This window comes from Vombatus ursinus, unplaced genomic scaffold, assembly GCF_900497805.2.
Source record: "Vombatus ursinus unplaced genomic scaffold, bare-nosed wombat genome assembly UNPS02010219.1, whole genome shotgun sequence".
Taxonomy (NCBI): Eukaryota; Metazoa; Chordata; class Mammalia; order Diprotodontia; family Vombatidae; genus Vombatus; species Vombatus ursinus.
This window is the reverse complement of record NW_020949997.1, coordinates 3,418,907-3,435,219: the sequence shown is the minus strand read 5'-3', so window position 1 is coordinate 3,435,219 and position 16,313 is coordinate 3,418,907. Positions and strand designations below refer to the sequence as shown.

The 16,313-nt window shown below is 37.4% G+C and overlaps 1 protein-coding gene across 1 annotated transcript in view; it reads right to left on the bottom strand.

Moving 5' to 3' along the window:
• The window catches only part of KIF13B (kinesin family member 13B), a 246,338-nt gene that overhangs the window by 66,570 nt on the left and 163,455 nt on the right, over positions 1-16,313 (bottom strand). The window contains exons 21-26 of the mRNA XM_027853795.1: positions 16,004-16,132; positions 9,422-9,592; positions 7,997-8,154; positions 5,532-5,664; positions 2,476-2,622; positions 1,093-1,122 (exon numbers count right to left, since the gene is read on the bottom strand). Coding sequence (XP_027709596.1) covers positions 1,093-1,122; positions 2,476-2,622; positions 5,532-5,664; positions 7,997-8,154; positions 9,422-9,592; positions 16,004-16,132 — 768 coding nt within the window. The remainder of the gene's footprint in view (positions 1-1,092; positions 1,123-2,475; positions 2,623-5,531; positions 5,665-7,996; positions 8,155-9,421; positions 9,593-16,003; positions 16,133-16,313) is intronic.

Below are 16,313 nucleotides of genomic sequence, written 5' to 3'. Positions count from 1 at the left end.
CTCCTGATGCCAGCGGCCTCTCGGCTTTACCAGGCTGATTCCATCATTTAGATGTATCTCTGCTATCAAAGATGCTACAGGGCAACAACATCCTTCTTGATGAGAATTTTCATGACCAACGTTAGAAACAACATAAGAGGACAGGGATACATTCTAGGGTGTCAGTTTTTTTTAGGAGAAAATCATTCTAAGAAAAATGGTGTTAAACATTAAAGAGATAATGTAGATTTTATATTTCCTGGTGCATTTGGTAACTTGGAGTCTAGGGACAGAGGGAGATGATGATTAGCGGACCAGGGTTTTAGTCCGAGTTGAAACTAATTAACAGTAGAAGACAGCCAAATCAACGCTCAAGCAGGGAAGAGAGTAAAGCTCTTTCCTGACAAAAGGGGATTTGCCAGAAGACTTATGATTTTGGGAAAGTAGGAGGAACTAAGTCATGAAGTAATGGAAGACTATGACAGCTAGTCCTCTCCTTGCTAAAATAGCAAGGAGCTTTAGGAAATACAGTTGTTGATCTCCTTTCCCATTACGTTAAAAGTACTAAATTGGGTTTACTTTTGGAGCCATTTTTTTAGTTTAGTGCCACCTGCTCTCAATGATCAATTATGATTCCAGAGGACCAGTGAAGCATGCTACCCACATTCTGGTAAAGAGGTGGCAGAATAAATATGCTTAATGGGACACACATTTTTGGCTATGGCTAATATTTTGCTTGACTATGCATATCTGTTACAAGGTTTTTTCTTTTTTGGGGGGGGGGGGAAGGGGGAAGAAGAAGGAAAGAGAGAAAATAAATGCTTTTTAATTGAAAAAAAATTAATTTGAAACAATTAAAAAACCCAAATATATTCTCCCTCCCCACCCCTATCCCATCTGCTAGGGCCTGAGACATCTTTAATAGGATAAAAAGCTGCTGAGTCCAAAAAAGAGATAAAATACCAAAAATACAAATGCATCCTGAATTAACTCATTATTTGATCCAGTAAGTTCATGTGTGCATAGTTGTCTTTATACAGCTTCGAATACTGTACAATTGAGTACTTAATAACAATACATTTCGATAATAAAAATGGTGAGTAAAAAGTTTACCTGGTAGCTGTCCATGTCGTCTTCTTCCTCCTAAAAAGAAAAAAAGAAATAAAAAAAAAATCAATACCTCAAATCTGCCTTATCTATAAAAGAATGGCCTCATTATTTATGGCCTATGGGGACCATGTGGATTAAAAAGCTGAGTTATTCAATAAAGGTATAGAAAAGATGAGTACACTAGTTTTTACTCCTCTTAAAGCACGTCCTGTCAAATTGGTTTTGCAAGCCTATCTTTTAGCTGAAATGCACTGGCCAAATTCAGTCAAATTGAGAACAGTTATAAATGAAAAGAGACAAAAAAAATCAAAATGTGTTTTATAACCATATGTTGTGAATTTATGCACAAACCATAAAGGTAAAAGTTTTGAAAGTTTTAAAAAGCCTGCATGTCTTACAATTTATTCCATCTTTAAAAGCACTTCTTATTTCAGACACCTCCCACCCACTCACCTGAATAGTAAGCAGAGTGAGAAGCTAACTCCCCTGGGCCCAAATGGAACAAGGAAGGCTGGAGAGCTGGGGAACAGTAAGAAGGTTCTAGTGCTGATTGTGGTTCTAAAGTGTCCATGTCACTGCTTTCCCAGCATATTCCCATAGTTATCAAGGGAACTGTAACAGCCCCTTTTCAACCATTATAGGGCCTTAGTCTGCTCTGACACAGGCTCCCTCATTTGTTTTGACATCTTAGGCAGGCAAGTGACTGATTAAGGATAAGCTATCACCCAATTTCCACTTTGTCATCAAAAATGTAAACTCGGGCACACTTCATGTAGTGTTGCTCTAACATCAGGTCATAACTTTCTCTTTCACTGATTTGATTCTGAATCTTTTCACATATTTTATCTTCCTTTAAAGTTAAGATAATGAATTTTCTAATTTGATTAATTTACTTTCCTCTTTGGCCCTTAAGGATTTTTTGTTTCCTAAAGCTCTGAATTAAATGTCTGAGCTTCTAACGAGAAGGTAAGGAACACTTATCAGGCTTTCTCCAGGAACCTGTATGGTATTTTCCCTACTGGGTTTATATCCTCACTCACTAGAGGAAATTAAGTGCCTACTGGCAATTAGTTTGAATAATCCAGTAGGAGGTAGATGCACTGGGTTGGGGAGATCTGACAAGACTAATCACTATTAGAAACTAGGGCTTCTGGCTGCTGAAATGTTTTAACTCTCATCTTGCCATCATTCCTGGCAGGTACCTATAATCTAGCAAACTGATTTCATCAAAATGCTACAAACTAAAAAGACATTTAAGAAAAATAAGACGATACACTGACAGAACCATCCTCAGAAGTTAAGTTTTCTAGGATGTTCTAGTGATGACTCTGACTGTATTTTTTGACTATTTTTCCAGTGAGAACATTAAAACACAATGGCACTTACATGGAAAATCTCATGAGTCTTTGGGGATCGAAGAGGTCTTATTTTTACACATCCTACACCAACAGACATTATAGATTCTTCCATTAGTGGCAAAGTTCCAGACTCCTGCACAGACTTCACTTCAACCTGAATTCGTCGTGACTGCCCCTATGTCAGAGACAATTTAAAAATCAAGGATCTTAAATCATCAAAAGACTTAGTATGGAGAGACCTCTACAGGTAGAAGCTCACAAGACTGCTGGCTTGGGATCACTGAACATTTCAAAAAGTAAAAACTAAACCCTTAAAAAATGAGGATGTAGCAAGGACAATCAATGAGGAAATGCAACACACTTCAGGAGTAAGTTCTTAGTACACAGTGCTAATACTGTAAGATCTGTGCATATTTTCCAAGAAACAGGATCTTAAAAGAAAACATTACAAATTATACTCTTCAAAATTAGTTTATAATTTTAGAAACCTCAAAATAGAAATGAGAAGAAAGCATATGAATCTATAGTTACATGTAAGCTGGCCTCCTCCCTCTCCAACAGTCTTTAGTTGCCTAGGGCTTTGTCTTATCATGAAAATCAAGTTGGGCACTCATTGATCCTACCAAGCTTGATTTGGACAGATGGGATACAGATGACTCTTGATTTAATATTTATCCATGCATATTATATCAAATGTTCTGCTAAAAACTAAGAAAATAAAATTTGATAATGTCCTCACATAGTTTGGTTTAGTTCATGTTCAAAGAGCTATAATAGTGTTTTATTGTTGGGGTTTCGGGGCAGGGGGCTGGGGTGGGGGGGGAAGTTTGGCCAAACAAAAAAACCTGACCTACCACAAGAGATTAAACTACATGTTAACTAAAAAAATGGGAGGTTGTGTTAGTCTTCTTCCCTACATTGCACATAAAATGATAGAGTTCAGACCCTAATATAGAATCTATATGATAAACTTAAAAATTCAATTCCCAAACTGGGCAAAACTGCATTTACCAAAACTAAAAATTCTCAATTTGAAAACCCTCTAAACAACATCAGGCAAAGCCCAAATTAGCTACTAAGTGCTATGAATGTGATGTGAATTCTACTAAATAATTGTCCAGCTCTAGTCCCTAAACTTCTAGATCTAAATTGCTCTGTTCAGTTTTTTAAAAGCCCTTCCCGACTTTACCCCACCTTCTCTTTGGTCTCAGCGAACGTTACTTCTCTCCCTGCACCCTGGAATGGCTTCCTTATGCTCACAAACAATATTCCACCTGAGATCTCAGCATCTCTGACCTGGCTGTGCCTGCCTTCCCCACCTGCAATGCATGTCCCCCTCACCTGGGCCTCACTCACAGCAGGCCTCTAGGTTCCTTCTACTCTCCTGCCCTTCCCGTTCCTCCTGCAAGTGTTAGTGCTCTCCCTGACAAAGAATCTTGTAGTTAAATGCTCTATCATATTTGTATTTATCCACTTTGTATTGATTCTGTATATGCTTACAGATGTACTTATCTCCCTCACAAGGATATAAGATCCTTTCAAGTAGAGACCATTTCATTCATTCAATTTGTCCAGGCACAGGAGGACACAGCTATCAGTCAGGAAGTTAATTTAAAGGTTAGGTATTTCTCATAACTAATATTCTAATAACCAAACTGAAGCCACTGTCTCCGATCTTCTTCTGATGCAACCAATTCTATATGGTAACCAGAACAATTCTTTTAAACAAAGTTTCGTTATCCCACTCTCCAGTAAAAAAGCTGAAATAGCATTCAGTGCCCTCCAAAGGGGCCCACACATACCCCTCTGACTCAACCCCTTCAGTTAATGTCCAGCTCTTTCTATTTGCTCCCCTGCACGCACAGCCTCTATTCTTAAGTTTTCTCTGCCCTTCTCTGCTTACCTTCAACGCATGATTTTTCACCACTTATTTAAGAACTAACCATTAAATCAACCAGCAGTGACTCTCAGAGCTAGAGATGATCCATTCTATTGCTCACCTTTAGGGATCTACATTTAATGCTCCCAGGACAGACAACTGAGGCCTCTCTCCCAGAAGACCTTTAATTCTTTAGCATTTCCGGGCCTATATTCCTTCATCAAAATAAGGGAGTTTAACTAGATTTAACTAGATTTCTTACAGTTCTAAAGCTCTAGCATTCTAGGGTCTCTCATAGTATTCAAATTCTACCTTATGTCCGAGGCAAACACCTTTTGCTTCAATTAAAACCCATTATCTCCTGCTTAGGTTTCTGAGGGCACACAAAAAGTCACTCCCTCAGCATCTTTCCTCACACAAACCATTTATATGCATCGAGGTGCTCGTTTCTTCCCTTTAATCTTTTTTTCTTAAGATGTATTTTCTATTTATTGAAACGTTTTCATCTCTACTTCTGCAGATCCACTCTAATTTCTCGATGTGGTTACCAGAAGACAATAAAATATTCTAATAAAAATCTCACTAATGCGTATGTGACAGACAGCTTATTTCCTAACCTTATACGCGTACTGCTTTTAATAGCATCCTGTGCCTCCCCTCCCCACATGGCAATAATCTACTACAGATTCATTTTTCCCAGTTATTTTTCCACTACAGCATTTTGCCCCTGTTGATACTCTATTTGTTAGTTATTTACTCTAGGGAATTATGCGATAATCTCCTTGAAGGCAAGGAAGATATGTTATTTCTCATTATACCTTTTCAGTAAATAGCATATAACTTTTCAACAAATGGTGGTAAACAGAAGCTCCTATGACCTCTATAGAAAACTTAATGAAAGAGGATTGGGCAGACATCAACTAAAAAGAAAAGCCTTAGTCAAATTGAAACATTAAACTGTAAGTTCCTTAAGGACAAAGAATGTCTTTTGCTTTTTTTTTGCTATCCCTAGTGCTTAGCACAGTGTTTGGCATATAGTAGGGGCTTAAAACATATTTACTGATTGACTTTCTTTTTCAAATTTTTCATCTAAATAACACTAATCAAATCAGTTTAAAGGAGACAAAATCTGAAAGAGATCTTTGCTTCGGCAAAAAATAAATAAATAAATAACATTTCTGTTGTTCTGGTTCCAATCCCCTTACCTGCCGTAGCTGGAAAATACCTCCTGTCTGTACATCTTTTGCAGGAATCACTTCCACTGGGCAGTATTCCCCATTTTCATTCTGTTCCAGAATTTGAACCCAGAATTCTACTTTTCTGGTGACTTCACTCCACCTAGTAAACATTTAAGAGCTTTAAAATCAGATTTTCCAGTTTACGAAATGTTTATTTAAGCAGATGAATAAAGTCATATTACCCTCTAAAAGAAAAACCTACACTCACCCATATAATATCCATATTATCAAAAAATAATGATTCTTTAAAACAAAGTTATATAGACATTACACTTAAGCATGGAAATTAGCAAAAATTCCATAGGGCATACAATTTGGTACGTCTGGCTTTTTGAAGAATGCTGCATAGAAGCCAATACCATGTAATGGAAAAAGTACTGAATTTGGCATCACAGAATTTGAGTTTTAATCTTACCTCTGCTATTTACTACTATAAGTGCTCTTGGGGCAATCAATGTCACAAGGAATCAATATAATAGTCTTTAAAAAGAAGAAGTCAGAGCTCTAAGGTCTTATCTGAAACTAAATACTAGAATTCCAAGATTAAGAGTTTACAACTGAAACTGGACACTTTTAAAGTTCTCACAAAATGTAGATGAGTAACTTTATGGTTTAAGAGTTTAACTATTCTTTCAGTGAAGAAGTTATTGATGATATTTACTAATTAGTAGTAGGGTCCACACACTCAAGTAAAGGAAGATATTTTCACAGCTGAACTCATTTTAAGTCTACTTGGAAATAGCTCCAAAATAATTAATACCTCAGCAAAAAAGGATTCCTGAATTGGTAACAAATTGATGTAAAAGTGTCATTTTTAAAAAGTTTAAACTTGTTCTTTAAGCTATTTTTCAGGGAGACAGAACAACTACATCTATTTCAATAGTCACTCAAAAATCTTAAATACCTTAAATTAGAGTGGATATAAGATTCGGTGGGACAAGCAACATATTAAACTAAAGTCCTTTATGGTTAGACAATTTGACCAAAGTCATCAAGTCAACAACCCTGGATCCATCCTTGGCTTCTCCCTCCACATCAATCCCTACATGCAACAGAGTGTCAACATGTCTCCCCTTCATCCCCTTTTCTCAAGGTATGCTGTCTATTCAGTTCAGGTCATCACTGCTCTCTTGGACTATTTGCAACAGCCTCCTAAAAGACCTTCCTGCCTCTAGTCTTTACCCGTTCCAACTATCCTCTACACAGCTATCAAAATGATATCCTACACAGACCAGACTAGGTCTCCTACAGAACAAAAAATTTTAGTGGCTCCCTTTTGCCTCTAGGATAAGATACAAATTTTTCAGGCTGGCATTTAAATTTCTCTACAATCTTCCTCCCACCTACCTTTCCAGTTTTATTTCATCTTATTCACTGCACAAGATCTCTGTCCCAATCAACTGTTCTGTTAGCTTGTCCCTGTACACAACACTCTATTTACCATCTCTGTACCTCTTGTATACAAGTAATATTCCATGTCTGAAATGCATTTCCACTTTACAGAATCCCGAGCTTCCTTAAAAGCACAGCACATGCTTGTGCATGATGACTTTCTTGATAATGCTAGTTATTAGTACTCTGTCCCTCTTCAAATTACTTTTTATTGTTTTCTTGTGGCCATATCATATTCCCAGTAGAATATAAATCCCCTGAGGTAAAGAAATTTGGGGGTTTTGTCTCTGTATCCTCAGTGCCTACCTAACACATTGTCTTACATATAATTGGTGCTTAGTAATAATTGTTGGCTGAATTGGAAATTGAATTAAGAGTCAGAAACAAATCTCTATGGTAACTTCTAGTTTATACTCACAAAAACATACCTCCTTAAATTCCCAAACAAAATTTGTTGCTCAAAACTGAATTTACTTAACTATAATGAGATATATAGAAGCATAAATTTCTTTGGATACCTTCTTATAATTATGACAGCATTCTGATCAACAATCAACTCTAACTCCCTTCACACAGGTTACTTGAATACATGAGAGTAAGAGGTATTCAAATAAAGCTCAATTAGTTAACATGAAACCAAATGCAGAAGTTGCACTGCTCTCTTAAGAGGCTGTTAATTACAAAACAATTCCCAGTAAGTTCCCTAGCCAACCTTAAACCATTAGCCACTCCATCTGAAACACCTGCTCACTGAACTTTTTTGGTAATTGTTCTTTCAAGCATATTTCCTTTAGGAAGATTAATCTTCCGGAGAGGATCTTAATCATGACTTAAAATGGATCCCGTTTTTCTGAATATTCCATCTTTCTACAACATCTTAATTACATGGCTTTCGCACTAGTTCTATTTCAAATGATGGGGTACACTAATGATTCCTCAATGACTGACAGTCATCAGAAATAGCACTACTGGCCCTTCAAGGGGAACTTAAATAATGTCTTGTGGTTTTTTTACAATGGAATCAGATATCTGAAAATCACCTATCCCGGAGACTCCGTGTTTTGGCTTGGATAATTCCCAAATCCCAAAGAGCTGGGTTTTTTCGAGGATCAGTCATCTTGTGGCCATATACTTCAATTGCCAAAGCCCCTTCAGAAAGATATTCAATAAAATCTTCAGAGATGTTGACAGAAAACTCCTACACAGAACAGAAAAGGTTGGTTAATGAAAACGAAGCTTTGTTCTCTTCCCAAAAACCCTATCATTGCTCATGCCTCATCTATAATGCATTCTTTAGTATGGAGTATAATAACAGAAAAATATGTCAGGTGTGTTACCGTTATAATAGCAAGACTAGACAGTCAAGAGCTATTCCCAGATGGCCTCAAAATCCTGACATTAAAAAATATGTGTACATGCATTACACACCCACACCCACACACACTATACCTTTTCAACCACAAAACCTGGGTGCTAAACAGATTTGAACCACATCTAATATTTATTCTGCATGTAGCTGCTCTTTTAAAGTGGCGTAAGAAAATAAGTATAATTATAAAGACAAAACATGGCAAGAATAAGCCAAGAGACTCTGAATATGAGTTGACAATGTGTTGGTTCCAGTTATAAGGAATAATTCATCCTAATGACGGAAGCAAACACACAGAATTCCCAAAATCACAGAAAAGTGCTGAACCCCTAACTTCCAGCTCTAAGCACAAAACAGAGAAATGAGTTCTACTTAAGGTATCCCATCAATATATCAATGAGCAAGTGATCTTATCAGTGAGGATCAATCACTAATGCTAATTGGAACTCACCTGCCATATGATAAGTAAGTGTTAAAGAGCTGCCTTGGGATCACAGAAGTTAAGGAATGTGCTAGAACTAATGAATGTCAAAGGTAGGACTTGAACAGTAGGACCTCCATTCTATTGACTGTGCTGTGGTGTCTAAGATAAGGCATAAGAGAGCAGTTTTCAAACTTGTTAGTCTCAGGACCCCTTACCACTCATAAAAATTAGTGAGGTAGGAATCTCCCCAAAAGTTTTGTATATGTGGGTTATATTTATTGATACTTACTGTACTATAAATTAAGATATCTTTTTAGTATTATTATGAAAATAGTTTTGACTTCATGGAACCACTCAAAAGGTCTTGGGGATTCTCAGAGGTCCCCAGACCACACTTTGAGAACTGCTAGCATGAAGTATTTAAAGAAGTAAAAATTTCTTAATAATAAAGTGTGCTAAATGCAAAATGGGTAAATAAAGAAAGTGGTGCAATTTCTCTTTTGGGAGGCCTTTTACCATATGCTGGTGCCAAATTATTTCTAAGAAGTCAAGGTTGTAAACACACACACACACACACACACACACACACACACACAGATACATACATACATATAAACACTGCATGTCTGTTAGTAGTCTTAACATCAAGCAATTCTGAAAAATAAAAATTACATTGCAGTGATCAAAGACCACCATGCACTGAGGCTCTTTGCTGATAGGAGAAGATGAGGTATCTACTTCAGGTGCAACAATGACCGGTTCCTGCTGATCCCAGAAGTTGTATTTGCAGAACACAAAATTGGAGAGATGTTGTGGCAAACCTGTAGCTTGAAGTATTTTAACCTGCAGGAAAAAGAATTTTTCAAAATCAGTAAAGTCAAGGCAAAAAGCATGGCAAGAAAATACAGAACTTAAGTATTACAAGAGTTTTCCTCTAGTCAAGTTGTAGCACTGTGGTATAATGGTAAAAGGAATGAAGAAACCTGGGTTTTAGTTGATGATATATTACTGATCAGCTGTTACTCCGCCTAGAGTGAGTAATTTAACCTGTGAACATCAAGGTCAAAAAAATGAAATCACCTCCTGACCATACCTATGCCTTAGGATTTTTGTAAAGATGAAATTGAAAAAGTGAAGTGCTACATAATGTATATTAATATTTTAAAATATAAATTTTTAAATTTGTTTTTCAGTGGAACAGAGGTGACAAATGTTAGCATACATGCATATGTATATGTATGTGTGTGTGTGCACATACGTGAGTATAAACAAACCTACAGAAGTATATACACACAAACTACACTATAGTGTAGTCAGAAGCCAGACTGTAAGTATTGGGTCTGATCACAGTAATTATGTTTTAAGAATGAAATTGAGAAAAACTGGATGTGTACAACATGATTGAAGGAAAGATAATAAGAGGCCTGAAAACCACGCAGTAAGATGATCAGTGGAAGGAACTAGAGATGTCTAACCTGGAGAAGACAAGAAATTAGCAAGAACAGAATTGCGTGCTAGTATTAGGAGGATATGCACGGGAAAGAAAGGTTGTTCTACCTTCCCACAGAAGATAAACCTATTAGAAGTAGGGAAAAGTTACAGAGAGGCCAATGTAAGTCAATACTAAGAGAGAAATTTCTAACAACTGGAGCTATCAAAAAGTTAGAATGGGCTGTCTCAGGAAAAACTGCGCCTCCTCTCTGCTCCCATCCTCCCCCCATAACCATGAGACATGTTCAGGTAAAATAAAGGTTTTAAATGAGGGGTCCATGGACTTGGACAGGAAAACCAGTTACATTCTTATTTGCACTAACTTCTAACTGATACTTAACATTTCCTTCAACTATTTAAAAACATTTTTTCTAAGAAGGGTTGCACAGGCTTCACCAGACTGCCAAGGGGATCCATATCACAAAATTGGTTAAGAATTTTTGAGGGAGAAGATGGATGACCTCTTACAGGAAATGCTATAAGAAGCTATTCTATTCAAATCTAGCTAAGTCTGGAGATCCTCTCCAAACTCTGAGATTTATAAATATTAAAAGTTTTATGAGAAAGAAATAATGACGTAGGGCATCATATAAGCAGCATTATTTAAAAGTTTTCACTTTGGATGAATTTTTTTCAGTGCTTCTCTGATGGTAACATAGCCTAAAGAAACAAGGTTTAAATATGTAGGCTGAATCTAAGGATTTCCCACAGAAAGTTGTATCTGCACCTAATGTGGGAGTCATAAGAGTTTTTAGTAATTATTAATTCTTTTTAAAAAATTAATATTTTATTTTTCCAAATTATATGTAAAAACAATTTAACATTCATTTTTGATCATTTTGAATTCCAAATTCTTTCCTAACCTCTCTCCCCTATTCCATCATTGAGAAGGCAAGCAATTTGATAAAAGTTATACATATGCAGTCATGCAAACATTTCCATATTAGTCATGAAAGAAAAAACAGGAAAAAAAAATGAAGAAAGTTAAAAACAAAAACAAAAACCAGCATGCTTCGAACCGCATTCAGGTTCCACCAATTCTTTCTCTGGATTGGTATCACATTTTTCACCATAGGTCCTTCAGAGTTGTCTTGGATCTTTGTATTGCTGGGAATAGCTAAGTCATTCATAGTGGATCATTATTCAATATTGTTGTTAGTTACTGTGTACAATGTTCTGCTCACTTCACTTTGCATCAGTTCATATATGTCTTCCCAAGTTTTTCTGAAAGTATCCTGCTTGTCATTTCTTATAGCACAATAGCAGTCCATCACAATCATATGCCATAACTTGTTCAGGCATTCCCCAATTGATGGGTATCCCCTCAATTTCCAATTCTTGGCCACCACAAAAAGAGCTGCTGTAAATATTTTTGTACATTATAGGTCCTTTTCATTTCTTTAAAAATCTCTTTGGGATACAAACCTAGTAGTGGTATTGCTAGGTCAAAGGGTATATACAGTTTTATAGCCTGTTGGGCATAGTTCCAAATTGATCTCCAGAATGGTAGGATCAATTCACAACTCCACCAGCAGTTCATTAGTATCCTAATTTTCACAGCCCTCCAACACTTGTTATTTTCCTTTTCTATATTAGCCAATCTGATAGGTGTGAGGTAGTACCTCAGAGTTGTTTTAAACTCCATTTCTCTAATCAACAGTGATTTAGAGCATTTTTTCATATAATTACAAATAGTTTGATTTCTTCATCTGAAAACTGCCTGTTCATATCCTTTGACTATCAACTGGGAAGTGACGTATATTTTAAAAATTTGACTCAGTTCTCTATCTATTTGAGAGATTAGGCCTTTATCAGAGAAACTTAATGTGAAAAAAAATTATCCCTAGTTTTCTGCTTTCCTTCTAAAATTGGCTTCATTGGTTTTGTTTTTACAAAATCTTTTTAATTTAATGTAATAAAAATTATCCATTTTATATCCTGTATTGCTCTCTATCTCTTGTTTTGTAATAAACTCTTCCATTATCCACAGATCTGACAGGTAAACTATTCCATGCTCTCCTAATTTGCTTATGGTATCACCCTTTATGTCTAACTCATGTACCCATTTTAACCTTATCTTGGTATATGGTATGAGGTGTTAGTCTATACCTAGTTTCTGCCAAGCTGCTTTGCAATTTTCCTAGCAGTTTTTGTCAAATGGTAAGTTCTTGTCCCAAAAGTCTGGAACTTTGCATTTATCAAACACAAGATTACTCTAGTCATTTCCTACTGTGTATTGTGTACCTAATCTATTCCACTGATATGTTTATTGATTCTTTGCACAACTGCTAACTTTGGAAGGAAAATTATTGGTTTTCCCATTAATTGTTTACAAAGATTTGCTATGTTTAGTACAGTGAACTGTTCGGCAATATTGCATGGACAAAACCTTTCTATGGAAATACATTTCCAATTTTAAAATTATGTCTGTGAGAAAAACTTCCTTTATATTTAATTTTATAAGACAATATCCAACTTGCAAAATCAGGAATACTTAGAGAATATTTTATCCTTAAATCTTTAGGTGCAGTTATAAAAGTCACCAAAAGGTGTCATGATAGCACAGAACTTTCTGTAGGCCCTGCTTACAAGGGAAAATTCACTAAGATTTACTCTGCAAATCTTTTTAAATTGCATATTAAGAAATCAGATCAATGTCCCATAACGGACCTGCAATCCCCATCCACTATATCTCTCTTTTCCCCTTTTCATTTATATATATATAAAGGCTGTGAAATCCACTCATACAGGATATAATGCCACTGTTCAATGGCAAAGACGGCATTTCCCAAATGCTATAATACTGCCCTCGTGTTTATTTTCACTCTGGGAGTCAAAGCTGATTTTTCTACAATATTCTATCCACAAACTGCTAGTTCCAAGGATATTTCTAGATTGACTAAACAACATTAAGACACACCTTCTAAAGATCAATGACAGAAAGGGCTATTTCATTTGTGACTAGGTACCCCCTTAGCACAGTGCTCTGCATGTAGTAGGGTCCACCTGAAGCAGCCAAAAGAAGCCACGTCAAGGACTAAAGGATTGAAGGAGGTACCACTGCCATGATTCACTATGATGAAACCCTTCAGCCAGGCTAAGCACTCAGACAATCCTTCCCTCAGAATGTCTGAATCTGTTTGCACTGGCTTAGTTGTACCTGTTTCTCCATCTCCAGAAAAACACTATCTGTTCACTTGTGCAATTCTTCTTGTCTTTCCCCAGGCCCAATCCTTACCCATACCAGGGATATTTCAGCATTTATCACCAGGGTGCAAGGATAAGCCTATTAATGGAAGGGAAAAAAAAGGTTCCCTTAAATTGACTAACTCCTCTCCATTCATTCAACAATTATTTAGTGACTGCCTACAACATACACACACAGAATGAGAGCCATATTTGCACTTGGGGCAAGTCCCAAGAACCACACCAAGGGCAGGCAACACAGTGATCCACAGGATGCCACAAGGCCACTGCTACAGAGGCTGCCCTTGCACACATACATAATAACTAACAGAACCAGGATTTAAAACCAGATCTTCTGAATCCAAGTCCAGCACTCTTTCCTCTCTATTTAACCACCTCATTACACTAGCCAAACCCCTGGGGAAAGATCAGCTATGGATTGATGTGCCTAAAAAGCCTTTTTTTTGGGGGGGGGGGGGCAGAGGGATTGGGTGTAGGGAAGGTGTAAGGTGTTCCTATATGAATTTAATAACCACTTTGGAGTGACAGTCCTTTATTTTACTGGAGGCTTCTGTTCCACTGTTGATTTTCATTCTGGGTCCTCCTGCCTAACTGCTAGGTTTCTAGCATCAGGTAGGTTTGAAGACAAAATTTCAGAGAACAGGAAAGACTTCTGATGAAAGGGTCTATCACAAAGTGCACCCCATTTCCCCCTGCTTCTCTCCCCAGCCACCCCAAGAGGACGTGAGGACTAGTCATGAAGCAGAAACAGAAGAGCTTCCCAATCCATCCCTGCTCCCCAGGACCCCTGCTCCCCATGAAGGCTCCTTGCTCATCATTGCCTACAAAGAGGGTCCTGGCTTGCTGCACTTCCATGCTCACACCCAAGAGATAATTAAGCTGCTCCTAGAGCAGGCTCCTGCCTCCCCTCTTTCACCTTTCTGTTCTGCCTGACCAGAACTGACCCGTGCCCAAACTCTAAGCTCTGGCCCTGCCATATTCCTTAAACTCAAAAAGCCTTCTGAAAGCAGTACTTTAATTTTCCGACCCTAGGGGGAAAAAAATGTGTTGGTTTTTTTTTTTTTTGCCCAATCTTAGGTTGCCCCAGAGGGTAGCTAGGTGACACAATGGATAGAGTGCCAGGCCTGGAGTCAGGAATACTCATCTTCCTGAGTTCAAATCCAGCTTCAGAAACTTACCATGTGACCCTGGGCAAGTCACTTAACCCTGTTTGCTTCAGTTCCTCATCTATAAAATGAGCTGGAATAGGAAATGGTAAACCATTCCACTATTTGTGCCAAGAAGGACCTCAAATGGGATCACAGAGAGTCGGACACAACAGAAAAGACTAAATAATAAGTTGCCCCACAAGGTACCAGTCCTTACCTCCCAGCAGCTTTAGCTTCCTCAACTCTGATGGAGATCAGAAGTCCAAGTAATTAAGTTCAACAAACTATTACTGAATAATAAGGGTAAAGTAGTCTGGTATATGGAGCTCAGAATCAGAAGAACTGGGTTCAAATCCTAGACCTGCTCCTAAATGACCTTGAGCAAAAGTAACTTAACCCCTCTTGTCCTCAGTTTATACAAAATGAGAAGGTTGGACTAAATGCTGTCTAAATTCCCTTTCGGTTCTGAATCCCATAGTGCCTGTGCAAATCTCCCACTTCTCACCGCCAGCATAACCACCACCCATAATCTTTTATCCAAGCTCCCAAATATCTGTCAAAGTTAGCTTTATCTGACAGTTTAAGGTATCATGACCTTTCAATGGCATATGTATTTTAATAGAGGATACAAAAAAAACCAAAAAGCTTTCTAGTCCCCAAGGAATGAAGCCCTTGTGCTGGGATTTAGGGCACCAGTGAAATATGGTGGGGACATGGCGATCTTGCCTGGTGTGCCTTAAATCCAATAACATAGGTGGCCATTTATTCTGCTTTCATTCTCATCTAAGACAGAATAGTACGAACATCAAGATGCAAAAAGGAAAAAGCATTGCATATACAGAGAATGGTGAGCATACAGGCTGAGCCAAGTACACAAAAGACAGGTCTGGGCTGATACTCATCTATTTTCCTTTACTCAGAGAAGCAGTAAGACAAATCCCAATCTATATGATGCATATGTCAAAACCTAAATTTTATTTTTTATATTAAAAAATTGGTTCAGTTTATACCCTAGATTGATATAATATGTGATAAAAGAATGTCTTTAAAATTACTATATGGGGGGCAGCTGTGAATAGAGCAGCGGCCCTAGATTCAGGAGGCTCTGAGCTCAAATCCAGCCTCAGACACATAACACTTAGTAGCTGTGTGACCCTGGGCAAGTCACTTAACCCCACTGCCTAACTAAAAAAAAATAAATAAAATAAAATTACTATATGGTTTTTTGAGACGGCTCTCTGTACCAAATAATTTACCATCAATTACAGTACCATAAGGAAAAAAAACAACACAAGATTTTCATCTTCTCCCATCTCAACATCCCTACAATGAACCACAGTGGTTTTAAAAAAAGTTCTCCTCATACCTATCCAGTGTTTTGGGTAAATAAAATAAAACTCAGATTTACCATGCACACTAGTTTGTGGTCCTGTGTGTCCTTATCAAATGAAAAATCCACACTGTCGTCCCCACCTGCGATTCGTTCTCCAATAGCACCGCTGATCTGCACCACTTCTACATGAAGCCGACCTGCCACCTGAGGAAGTGAGAAGGAAAAGGAAAGCAATGTCTCTTTTTTTCCTCTGAAAAAGAATGTCAGCTTTAGATTCCACTGCTCGGGGCAGTAAAAACAAGGAGGCTGTAGCTATGGCTCTGGACCTCTACTATGCCACTAAACAAGTCTCTAATTTTCTTTACAAAGCAGTTGTGATTATCCA